Raw genomic sequence first — 13,280 nt, 5'->3', positions numbered from 1 at the left:
AAAAAAAAATAAAAAAGAAAAAAGATTAAAAAAAAATGTTTATGTCCACAAGTATCTATGTGTGTGCCTGGGAGGCCAGAAGGAGTTGTAGGTGGTTATGAGCCACCATGAGGGTGCTGGAAACTGAATGCAACTCCCTAAAAGACCAGCAAGGACTCTTAATAACTGAGCCTTTCTCTCCAGCCCCTCAACCAGTTCTTACTAAAACAAAAATATTAAATCTCTGTGTGTGTGAACATGCCTACAATTGCAAGTGTCACAGAGGACAACTTGCAAGAGTCAGTTCCCTCCTTCCACGTGGGTTCCTAGGACTGAACTCTGGTCACCATCTTTGCAGCAAGTACCATTATCCTCTGATCCATCTTGCCAGCACACAAACTCTGCTTAAACAAAGTAGGGGGGATGAGGGGCGAGGATTTAGGAGGGAATGGAAAGACTGTGGTAACAGGAACTGGGCAAGGGGTCAGCCATATCTGTTACTTGCTATCTGCTACATGATCCTGGCAAACTTTTTATACCTTCTGACAGGGAGTCTTTAGAATTTTTAGGGTTCGTGAGGGAAGGGGCGCGGACTTGTGTGTTTGTCGTCTCCCTTTTCTTAAAGTCAAGGACAGGATCAGGTATGGCAGAAATTCATTACGTGCTGAGTAGATGACATTCCAGTTCCCCGAAGAAGAAAATTAGTCTGGAAAGCTGACCTTACTTGTCAGAGGTGAGGCTAGTTAAGAAAGCCAGGATCAGAAGGAAACAAGCCACACAGAAAATGTCTCTGCCTCTGGCAGGAGGGTTTCACAGACCTGGTTACTGTCCTTACCTACACCCCAACATATTGCAGCCTTCCTCCCTTCCAGGAGACAGTAACTTCTCTCCAGGAAACACAGACCCAAGCTTTCCTCTGTGTATTGTGGAGACCACAGTTAGTGCCCAATGCTACAAACACCATATTGGAGGCAACAACAGCCCAAGAAGCAGTCCATCTGCAGAGGGAGCTAACACTGCCACAGAAGGACCTCTTACGCCTGGGTGTGGTGGCATACACCATTATCCCAAGTCTTGGAAAGCTGAGGCAGGATTATGAGTTTGTGTCCAGCTTGGGTTATACAGCAAAACCTTGTCACAAGAAAGAAAGGGAAGAGGGGTGATGATGGAGGAGGGTCATCTGTCTATGTGTTACTTTCACTGGTTAATAAAGAAACTGCCTTGGCTCTTTAATAGGACAGAAAGTTAGGTAGGCGGAGTAAACAGAACAGGATGCTGGGTAGAAGGCAGTGAGGCTGTCGCCATGATTCTTCGACCCCAGACGGATGTAGGCTTTCCCCAGTAAGCCACCGCCTCGTGGTTCTACACACATTAATAGAAATGGGTTAATCAAGATGTGAGAGTTAGCCAGTAAGAGGCTAGAGCTAATGGGCCAGGCAGTTTTTAAAAGAATACAATTTGGGTGCTGGAGAGATGGCTCAGTGGTTAAGAGCATTGCCTGCTTGTCTAAAGGTCCTGAGTTCAATTCCCAGCAACCACATGGTGGCTCACAACCATCTGTAATGAGATCTGGTGCCCTCTTCTGGCCTGCAAGCATGAATGTAGGCAGAATACTGTATACACAATAAATAAATAAATCTTTAAAAAAAAAAGAATACAATTTGTGTGTTGTTATTTCGGGTGTAAAGCTAGCCATGCAGAAGCCGGGTGGGAAGAAAAGCAGGCCTGCTCGCCTCCTCACTACAAATGGCGCCCATAGCTCCTTCTACAGGGTGAGGAGGATGAAGAGGGAGGACCTATTTCATTAGGTGACTCTAGGTGGCCTGGCGTTCACCATGTATGCCAGGCTGGCCTTGAACTTGCAGTCATCATCCTGTTTCTGCCACTGTGCTAGGATTATAGATAGGGGTGTGTCTTCATGTCTGGCTCAGGAAGCGCCTCTTACCGTAGCTGCAGCCCTTTGTTTGTTCTGGTACCACCCAGCTGGTAAACTTTGGCAGTTTCCACAACACCCGTAATCTCAGCCACCTAAGAGAAAGAACAGATACCAGTAAAAAGCCTCTTCCAGAGCTTTCCACATCACTCTTTTGTCTCCACCCAGAGACTGAAGAGCTGTGAAAGAGGAGCCCACAGGGACCTTTCTCATGCTGAGAATGCAGATGGCTCAGGCCACTAAGCCTACGCTCAGGGCAAGCAAGGTGCAAGAAAAAAGGCAGTTAGTCCAGAGGGGCCCACTACAGAAATATCAAAGGTCAGTCCTTTTGCTTTTTCATTGTTGCTGAGTGTTGAACAAGCTAGGTAAGGGACCGACATTCCCAGCATCCCATCCTTAAAAAACAAAATTTACTTTCATTTATTCTGTGCATGTGCTTACATGCAGGCATATATGTGCCACGTTGTGGAGGTAACAAGATAACTTGTGAATTTCAGTTCTGTTTTACTGTTGGTTCCAGGGAATAAAGTCAACTGTCAGGTTTGATTGTGCCTTTATGAACTGAACCATTTCACCCTACCCCATCCTGGCTAAATGAATGTTACTGCCAAGACATATGTGGAGTTCAGATAACAACCCACAGTGGCTTCTCTCTTTCCACCATGTGGGTTCTGGGGATTGAGCTCAGGCTATTAGGTCTGGTGACAAATGCCGTCATTCACTAAGCCACTCCCAAAGCCCCCTCCTTGCCTTTCTTTTGTCTTTTTCAAATGAGACAGGGTTTCACTATGTTGGCCAGGCTGCTGCTCTTGAACTCCAGGCTCAAATCTCCTGGCTCTGTTCTCAAGCACGCAGTCCAGGTTTCTAGCACTGGACTACACCTGGCTCTTACTTATGGTGTGTGTGTATGTGTGTGTGTGTAAGAAAGTTTGGAGTTTGGCCTGGGCAGTAGTGGAGCACACCTTTATTCCTAGCAGTGGAAAGGCAGAGGCAAGCAGATCTTAGAGTTTGAGGTCAGTGCCTGGTCTATAAAGTGAGTTCCAGGATAGCCAGGGCTACACAGAGAAACCCTGTCTCAAAAAAACAGAACAGAACAAAACAAAGATAGAGAGAGAGAAAGAGAAAAGTTTGAGCTAGGGAGATGGATCAAAAGGCGAAACAGTTAAGTGCAAAGGCGTGACATCCCAAATTTGCTATCTAGAACCTATATATTAAGCCAGAAGTGAGCTGGGCTGGGGACACACACCTTTAATCCCAGCATCTGGGAGGCAAAGGCAGGTGGGTCTCTGAGTTTGAGACCAACCTGGTCTACAGAGCAAGTTCCAGGACAGCCAGGGATACACAGAGAAACCTGTCTCACTTCATCCCATCCCCTCAAAGAAGGCAGATGTGGTGGAGCACATATGAAATCGCAGAGCTTCCATGTGGAGAAGACAGCAGGGACAAAGACTTACCGGGAAGCTCAGAGCCAGCTGACCTCCTAGAGTATACAGGGTAAGAAACAAGAGACAACACCTCAAACCAAGGTAAAAAGAAAGATCTGGCTTCTTAAAGTTTCCTTCAGACTTCCACACATGCACCACAGCACTTATAACAGCAATAGAGTGACAGACGGAGAGACAAAGCAGAACATGCTACTTGATGATGCAAGCCTGACAACCTCCCTGAACTGCACGTAACCGCGAAAGAAGAGAACCAACTCCGAGATAGTCCTTGGGATTCTACATAGGATTCATCCCCAACATACACCTCACACACAGTAATGATAATTTTTTGCTTGTTTTTTGTTTTTCAAGACAGGAATTCTGTTTAACAGCCCTGGCTGTCCTGGAACTTGCTTTGTAGACCATTGCTGCTCTCAAACTCACAAAGATCCACATGTCTCTGCCTCTGAGTGCTGGGATTAAAGGTATGCGCCACCAGCCCAGCCAAGTAATTTTTTTTTAAAGATTTTAAAATTTGTATGTGTTTGTGCTCATGTGGAGACAAGAAAGCCAGGTGTCCTGTCATTTTCTGCTTTATTTTTTGAGAGAAGGTCTTTCACTGAACAGGGAGACTGGTGTTCCAGTTGGACTGGCCAGTGAGCCCCTGGAACCTGCCTGTCTTTGGCCCTCAGCACAGGTTACATATGTGTACTGCCAAAACATGCTTTTGTATGGGTGCTGGGGACCTGAATGCAAGTCCCCTTGCTTATGCTGAAGCACTTCACCTAATAAGCTATGTCCCCAGCCTGAGCACCTACTTCTTGAGATAAGAAAAAAAAATTTTTTTCTTTCTTTTTTTTTTTTTTTTTGCCGTAGTCGGCAGGAATTTTTTTTTTTAAATTGAGACACCGTCTTTTTTTTTTTTTTTTTTTTTTTGATTTTTCGAGACAGGGTTTCTCTGTGGCTTTGGAGCCTGTCCTGGAACTAGCTCTTGTAGACCAGGCTGGTCTCGAACTCACAGAGATCCGCCTGCCTCTGCCTCCCGAGTGCTGGGATTAAAGGCATGCGCCACCATCGCCCAGCGAGACACCGTCTTGAATGTAGTTTAGGCCGCCCTTGAGCTCACTATGTAGCCCAAGGTGGTCTGAAACTCACTAAGTTTGTTCTTTTGCCTTAGTCTCTGAATGCGAATACTATGGGCATGTGCTGACATGTCTGGCTTACTGGATATTTCTATCGTTCAATGAGAAGAGCATGGAGGTGAGTTTCATGGGTACTAGTACTTATACAAGGAGAGAACCAAGCTAAAACTAGACAACTGAAAACAAAACAATCAAAACCAAACAGAGCAATCAAATGGGACCAGCATTGGGGTCCCAACTTGGGAGGCTGAGGTCAGAGGATCACAAGTTCAAAGCCAAACATGGTTGTACATGCCTTCAATTCCAACAATCCGTAAGTGAGACCCTTGTCTCCAGGGGTAAGGGGAAGGAGATGGGGATGGGGCTGGGGTAGGGCGCCAGTTTGCTGGGCAGTGGTGACACATACCTTTAGTCCAGCACTTGGGAGGCAGAGGCAGGCAGATCTCTTGAGTTAGAGGCCAGTCAGGTCTACAGAGCAAGCTATAGGACAGCCAGGATTACACAGAGAAATGCTATTTTTGGTGTGTGTGAGTATGTGTGAGTAGATTTCAAGGTCAGTGTGGACAATGTAGTAAGACCCAGTCTAAAAAATAAATAAGAAAAAGAAAGAAAACAGCTCGGTTCTAGCATCCAAACCACAGCTACAGTGCTGGGACACACAAGAACCAGGAGAACTGGAGTTACCTTATTTCTTTTCCCTAGGTCTAGAGGTGACTTGGCAACTTTGCATATAGAGAAAATTTCATTCACTTATTTCTCAAATGAACAAAACTTCTATATAAGTCTGAACAACTATGTTATGAGTGTCCTTCCCCCTTTCACGCTGAAAGGGGAAGATAAAATGATTCTGAATTCAAGCAGCCAGTTCTGGGGCTCCCAAGCACCCTTTCAGTTAACTGTGAATGATTCTCATTGTAGTATGAGCTGCCTGCCTACCATCCAGTTTTTCTTCTGTAGTCTGGATCCTAAGTGTGCCCCAAAGGCCCATGTGCTGAAGTCTTACTTTGGGTTTGCAATACTGGGAAGTGGTAGAAACCACTGGGAGGTTCTGCTGACTTCTTTTTGGGTTATTGTTGTTGTTTTTTGAGACAAGGTTTCTCCGTGTAGCTCTGGCTGCTCTGGAACTCACTCTGTAGACCTGGCTGTCCTGGAACTCAGAGATCTGCCTGCCTCTGCCTCCCAAGTGCTGGGATAAAAGGTGTGCAGTACCACTGTCTATCCTCCCTCAGATTCTTTTTTTTTTTTTAAAGATTTATTTATTATGTATGCAGTGTTCTGTCTGTCTGCATGCTTGCTGGCCAGAAGAGGGCACCAGATGTCATTACAGACGGCTGTGAGCCACCATGTAAGGTTGCTGGGAATTGAACTCAGGACCTCTGGAAGAGCAGTAAGTGCTCTTAACCTCTGAGCCATCTCTCCAGCCCCCCCTCCCTCAGGATCTTAATAGCACTGGTAGAACTAGAATTTCCTCTGCAGACTAGACTGGCTTGTGGAAATTCTCTTGCCTCTGTCTCTCAAGTGCTAGGATTATAGGCCTATGCTACCATACCTCGCCATTTCTGTTCTTGAGACAGGGTCTCCCTCTGTAGCCTAGGCTGGCTTCAAACTCACAGCAATCTTCAAACCAGCCTCCCAAGTGCGTGGGCTACTTTTTCTAGTTATAAGGGAAGCTGACTAATACAGTCAAATGGTGGCAGAAGAATAACAGATTTGTTCAGAAGCTCCCACTCCCAGTAGACAATCATTATATTTAAAATATGCAGAATTGTCCAGGGAAGAATACCAACCCGGTAAACTGGCTTGCTATTATGGTTTCCGATGCCAATCCGCACAAAACAGCCTGTGACAGTTTTAGCAAAGAAGGGCATGTGACACCAGCGTTCTAGCTTATGCCTTGACAACCGAACTCGATTCAATTCCTCAGGTAAGGAGACTGGCTGTGACTTTGGAGGGATTTCTTCTTTCCTGTGAGAAACAAAGAATAGTTAGTACTCACTGTAAAACCATCTTAATACTTATCCAACGTGATCAACTTAGCAGACGCAACAAAGGACCGGAAAAGAACTACAGTCTATAGTTGTGTGCATATCCATAAGCCCTGACTGACACTTCATCCCAGCAGAGAAGCTGCAGGCCAGTTTGAGGTGATATGCAGTCAGTTCCTATCTGCCAGCCCCAGGGAAAATGTCCAGGGGATGCAGCCAGGAGCCAGAGGCAGGAAAATGAATACAGAATTCAGGATACTGAATCAAGCCAAAGCCGCAACCCTACACCTACACTAAGCTTCTCTTTTCAAGAACTCTCCTGTGACAGCTAATCTCAGTTGTCAACTTGACACACCTGGGAAAAGGAACACAGACATAGAGGACTGTCTTAATCAGAATGGTCTGGGCCATGTCTATGGGCCCAGGCTAGTGTGGGCAGTGCCAGCCCTGGGCAGGTGGTTCTGGGTTCTATGAGAAAGCTGGCTGGGCAAGAGCCAGACTGAGCAAGGCATAAGCAGCATTTTCTTGTTGGTTTCTGCTTCAAGCTCTTGCCTTGGCTTCCCTTAATGATGGAACCTTTAATATGAAATAAACTTTCATCCCACTTATCCTGATAGAGGAGAACAGACACAGCTTACTCTTCTTCCTCGTCAGACGATGACGTTCGGGACGAGCGGTCCGATTTCTCACTGGACTTGTCATCGTCTTCCTCCTCCTCATCATCGGAGTAGACCTCACTTGTTTTCAATGGTTGTTTTTTGGCAAGGAGCTCAGCTAGAACAAAAGAGGAAACATTTACCTATGCACTCCCCACAGACAAGAAAAAGACTCATCTTTCACCTTTGAAAAGAACTGGAACACAGAAAAAAAAAAACCTGAGCAGACAAGTCTACCCTTCCTAGACTGTTCTGTGATAACTTGAGCCATACTCAGGTAAACAAACCATAGTTAAACATTCAGGCACCAAGAGACAGACCAAAAAAAAAAAAAAAAAAGATATATAGAAAGAAAGTTAGATTGTTATAAGGTGGGAGGAATGGTTAGCAATCATACTGACATTCTCCAATTCTCCCAATATATTGGTGATTGAAACCAGGGACCCTGACATGCAAGTGTTCTACTTGTGAGCTATACATTCAGCCCCTATTTTCCTTAAGAAAAGGCTTCCAGCCGGGCGATGGTGGCACACGCCTTTAATCCCAACACTCGGGAGGCAAAGGCAGGCGGATCTCTGGGAGTTCGAGATCAGCCTGGTCTACAGAGCTAGTTCCAGGATAAGCTCCAAAGCCACAGAGAAACCCTGTCTCGAAAAACCAAAAAAAAAAAAAAAGGCTTCCAGTTACATCATGTATGTATGTTTGTATGAGGAAATCAGAGGACAACATGCAGGAGTCAGGCCTCCCCTTCTACCATGTGGATTTGAGGAACTGAACTTGGGTTGTCAGTCTTGGGGGCAAATGCCTTTGACATGATCTGTCTAAGTTAGACAGGAAAGAAGGAAAAAAACATTATCTTTTGTCTCTCTCTCTCTCTCTCTCTTCCCCTCTCTCAATCCATTATGTGCAGGCACCCAAGGAGGACAAGAGTTGTCAGATCCGCTGGAGTTACAGGTATTTGAGAATCTCCTGACTTCGTCTGATAGAAGAGCACCAAGCACTCTTAACCACTCATTCTACCAGCACTGCTTGGCTTCAGACACAATCTCACTATGTAGTCTAGGCTATCTTTGAACTCAAATTCTCCCGGTCAGGTGCATCTCTATGAGTTTAAGACCAGCCTGGTCTACAAAGAGCATTTCAGGACTGCCAGGACTACACAGAGAGAGGGAAAAAAAATCTCCCATTTTAGTCTGAATCAGAAGCTTTCATCACTACTGGGCCATTTACCATTACCTTTCTAGAGTTTAAGGAAAGCTTTATTTTGAATCTGTAGAACTATGTAATGACAGAAGAATGACCACAAATGGGAGTACCACTCAGTCACTCATGCCACTTCCACTTCAATAAAGCTGTGAAAAATGAGTCCAAAAGTACAAAAAAAAAAGAAAAAGAAAAAGAAAGAGAGAGAGAGAGAGAGAGAGAGAGAGAGAGAGAGAGAGAGAGAGGCTAGAGAGATGGCTCCTGATTAAAAATTCCTACTCCTCTTCCAGAGGACCCGATTCAGGTCCAGCACCCACATGAGGAGGCTCACAACCACCTCTAATTTTACCTCCAGAAGAACTGGTACCCTCTTCTGGCATCATCGCACACACGCACGCACATACACACACATAATTAAAAAAGGAAGAGAGACTCTAGTGCTTTCTGGGTAATAAGGTGAGTTTTAAAGGGTCAACCGGCAAACATGGCAGGCTTCTGGTTTAGTGTACAGTTTCAACTACTTAGCTGCCCAGCATGAAGGTGGTCCTGACCAGCAGGCAAACAAAAATGAATGCTGATTTATTTTAAGGAAGTTTTTCCTCTTGGTGATGGAGACTGCCTTGTGAATGCTGTTACTCCCCCTAGTTGGCAATGAAATTTAATTCACAAAAGATGGTAGTCTCTAGCAGCTATGTAAAAGAAAAGCAGTAGAGTCTGATGTAGTGGTTGGTACTTTCTAATACCCCCAGTTACTTAGGAAGCTGAGTCAGGAGGAAGTTGAGTTCAAGGCTAGTGTGGGCAATTCAGTAAGATCCTGTCTCAAAACAAAAATATTCAGAATGGGGAAGTAGCTCAAAACGTGTTTGCCACCAAGCCTGACAACCTGAGTTTGATCCCCAGAATTCACATGGTGGAAGAAGAGAACCAACTCTCAAAAGATGTCTTTTGAATTCCACATATGTGCTCCCAAATATACAAACACAAAATAAATAAGAATAAAAAGTTCTCATATACATACATGCAGGATGCTTCTTTGTCTAGTATTAAAAACCTAAACAGCAACCAAAAATCCACCCTAAACCTCAAACCAGGAAAAATTTCTAGAATACAAAACTAACACAGCTACAAGGAAGAAAGGTATGCATGCATATATATTATGATGCTACCTATTGATTGTTGATGGAAGAAAGCATGTGCATCTGTCTTTATGTTTACCAAAAAAGAAGAAAGGAAATACACAGAGAAAGAGAGGCCTGATATATTTAAACTGGCTTTGAACTTGCCATGTGGCCAATGATAACCTCAGACTTCTGATTCTACTGCTTCAACTATCCCAAGCCAAATGCCAGGATTAGAGGTGTGCCATCATGCCTGGTTAGTACTTGCTGGGGATCAAACCCAGGGCTTTGTGCATTGCTAGCAAAGCTCCTACCAACTGAGTGATACTCCATCCCTTTGGTGTATATAAGAAACGTTTAAGTGATGCTCACTATGGGAGGGGGTATGGCATCAAGTAGAAGGACATGGAAGTTGAACTTCCTTTAATATACCTTGTAGGACATTACAAAATATATCTTCATTCCCTTTCCTGGCACACAACTCCTAAAATTCATGGCATCTTCAAAGTGATAGTGCTTTTAGTATGCTAATTAGTTGACTGGTGGCTGCAAGCCCATAGGTAGCTTCAGGACAGGGTCTGGTCCCGGGAAAGACCAAGGCAGTATTAGAGAGCTGAGATGCAGATTCTCCAAGGAGGGGAAAGGGCTGAAGGTTAAGCAGATTACCAATCACCAATGATTTGCTCAACTTTTCTATGTAATGAAGCTTCAAAAACAAAACAAAAATCAAAAACCTTCCATGGGACAGGATATGGAAGGCTGGGTAGTTGAACCAATAGAAGTTCCTGGACGGTGGCCTGTCCAGAGAGAGAGGGGAGTTTCCTTGAAAATGTCCCATCCTATGAATCATTTCAGTGGTATCCTTTGTAATAATCCTTTATAATAAACTGATAATCTAACTAGGCCGGATGGTATAAATACCTGTAACCCTAACACAGGTTAGAGGTGGAGACACAAGGATTACAAATTCAAGGTCAACTATAACTACATAGAATTTGAAGCCAGGCTAAGCTATATAAGACCTTGTCTCAAACAAAAACAAACAAACCTAAGTATGCCTGAATCCTGTGCAACACTGTAGCAAATTAACTGAATGCAATAGGAAGCAGGATAAGGCCCACAGCTAAGAAGTACTGAAAAAAGAGCCTGGACATTCATGGGAGGATTGAGTCCTCAGCTTGTGGACAAACAGTGTCAGCTCAGCACTTGAATTCAATTATAGGACATTTAGTGAGTGTCTGATATAGAATCAGTTGCTAGTTTGTCAGTGGAAGAAATTCTCAATTAGAGATCATAGAAGTTTGGTGTTGACTGTTGTTAAATAAGCACACAATAAAACTAAATTTGGGGAGCCGGGCGGTGGTGGCACATGCCTTTAATCCCAGCACTCGGGAGGCAGAGGCAGGCGGATCTCTGTGAGTTCGAGGCCAGCCTGGTCTATAAGAGCTAGTTCCAGGACAGGCTCCAAAACCACAGAGAAACTCTGTCTCGAAAAACAAAACAAAACAAAACAAAACCAAAAACAAAAACAAAAAAAAACAAACAAACTAAATTTGGGGATTGAAGAGATGGATCCTTAAGAGCACTGGTTGCTCTTGCACAGGACCCTGGTTAGTTCCTAGTTCCCACACAGTAGGTCACACCCACCTCTAGTCTAGTTCTAAGGGATCTGATGTCCGCTTCTGACCTCTGTGGGCACCAGGTGCACAGATATGCGTGTAGAAAAAACACACATACATATAAAATAAATTAATCTAAAGAAACTGAGTTTCTGTTTGTCTTTTCTTCTTTATCTACAGATGTTTATTAGAAATTTTGAATTTGGAACCATGGATTTTATATTTTATATGTTCTTTTTAAGATTTGTTTATTATGTATATAACATTCTGTCTCCATGTATGCCCGCATGCCAGAAGAGGGCACCAAATCTCATTATAGATGGTTGTGAGCCACCATGTGGTTGCTGGGAATTGAACTTAGGACCTCTGGAAGAGCAGCCAGTGCTCTTAACCACTGAGCCATCTCTCCAGCCCTATATTTTAAATATTCACAAAACAAAGTAATAATTTAAAGGTTATTTCTAAACATCAACAGCAAGATGAAACAAAATATTCATTTGATCAATAAGCACACAGAAAGAAACTGTAATGAGTAACTTAAAAAAAAAAAGATTTGAATCTGATATAATACAAGCTTATAGCCCTAGCACTTGTAGGGTGGTCTGGGTTGGGAGACTTTACCCCGAAGAGCTTACCAAATGTCATAAAGATCCAAGCTTAGGCTGTGGAATAATCCTTTTGTACACTGTGAAGATTTTATTTTTTTTAATAAAAGAAGCTAACTGGCCAATGGCTGAACAGGACAAGGTTAGATGGGAGAGTCAAACTGAAAATGCTGGGAGAAAGAAGGGCAGGGCTCAGGAGTAACCAGCAGACAGAGAGAAACAAGATGGGCATGCCATACTGTGAAAAGGTACCAAGCCACGTGGCAAAGCATAGATAAGAAATATGGGTTAGCTGAGAAGGGGTGGACATGCCTTTAATCCTAGCACTCATGAGGCAGAGGCAGGCAGATTTCTGTGAGTTTGAGGCCAGCCTGGTCTACAGAGCTAGTTCTAGGACAGCTAGGGCTATTACAGAGAAACCCCATCTCAAAAATCCAAAAAAGAAAGAAAAAAAATGAGTTATTGTAAAATGTCAGAGTTAGCTAGTAATAAGCCTGAGCTATTGGCTGAGCATTTACAATTAATATTAAGTATCTGAATAATTATTTGGAAGTGACTATGGCACAGGAACACTGCCTACAAGTTCAGATCCATGGACTCTACATACAAAGCCGGGTATGGGATCATATACTTGTAATCCCCAGCATAGAAAAGACAGTGTGCGTGCGTGCATTCATGTAAATGTATGTGCAGCATATGTGTGTGCCTGATGTGTATCACACAATACAGCAGTTCTCAGAGGTCAGAAGATGGTATTGGGTCCCTTAAAACCGGAATTACAGGTAGTTGTGAGCCACTGTATAGATGCTCAGAATCAAACACAGGTCTCTAGAAGAGCGGCCAGTGCTCCTAAGTGTTGAGCGAGTTCTCCAGTCTCGATTAAATATTTTTTTTCTAAAGAATAACAAGTTGGGCGGTGGTGGCACACCTCTTTAGTTCCAGTACTTGGGAAGCAGAGGCAGGTGGATCTCTGTGAGTTCAAGGCCAGCCTGGTCTACAAATTGAGCTCCAGAACAGCCAGGATTGTTATGCAGAGAAATTCTATCTTGAAAAGCCAAGGGGGAAAATGTGGGCAAATGTGCCTTCAATAATGGATGTTGGGAAAACTCAATAACAACATAAAGAAAGAAAATATACTAATTGGCCCCTTTATGCCATATATTAAAATTAGCTGAAGATGGATCAAAGACCTAAATGTAAGAGCTGAACTATAAAAACTCTTTGAAGAAATCACTGGGGATCAAACTGGATCTGGCAAAGATTTTTTTGGCCATGACATAAAAAGCTCATACACACAAAAGAAAAAGAGACATCAGCTGGGTGTGGTGGTGCACACCTTTAATCTCAGTATTTGTGAGCCAGAAGAAGGCTGATCTCTGTGAGTTTGAGGCCAGTCTGATCTACATAGTGAGCTTCAGGAGAGCAACCACTACAAAGAGAGAACCTGCCTTAAAAAGAAAGAAAAAGAAAAAAACCCGAGTATGGTGGTGTACACCTTTAATCCCAGCACTCGGGAGGCAGAGGCAGGAAGATCTCTGTGAGTTCGAGGCCAGCCTGGTCTACAAAGAGAGTTCTAGGACAGCCAGAGCTACACAGAGAAATCCTGTCTCAAAAAA

At 43.8% G+C, this 13,280-nt stretch overlaps 1 protein-coding gene across 1 annotated transcript in view; it reads right to left on the bottom strand.

Moving 5' to 3' along the window:
* The window catches only part of Rtf1 (RTF1 homolog, Paf1/RNA polymerase II complex component), a 61,386-nt gene that overhangs the window by 8,768 nt on the left and 39,338 nt on the right, over positions 1 to 13,280 (bottom strand). Inside the window, exons 7-9 of the mRNA XM_005364281.1 lie at positions 7,102 to 7,237; positions 6,266 to 6,443; positions 1,925 to 2,007 (exon numbers count right to left, since the gene is read on the bottom strand). Coding sequence (XP_005364338.1) covers positions 1,925 to 2,007; positions 6,266 to 6,443; positions 7,102 to 7,237 — 397 coding nt within the window. The remainder of the gene's footprint in view (positions 1 to 1,924; positions 2,008 to 6,265; positions 6,444 to 7,101; positions 7,238 to 13,280) is intronic.

Source organism: Microtus ochrogaster (assembly GCF_000317375.1).
Source record: "Microtus ochrogaster isolate Prairie Vole_2 chromosome 14 unlocalized genomic scaffold, MicOch1.0 chr14_random_1, whole genome shotgun sequence".
NCBI classification, from domain to species: Eukaryota; Metazoa; Chordata; class Mammalia; order Rodentia; family Cricetidae; genus Microtus; species Microtus ochrogaster.
The sequence above is the reverse complement of the archived record's forward strand: the minus strand, read 5'-3'. Positions and strand labels throughout refer to the sequence as shown.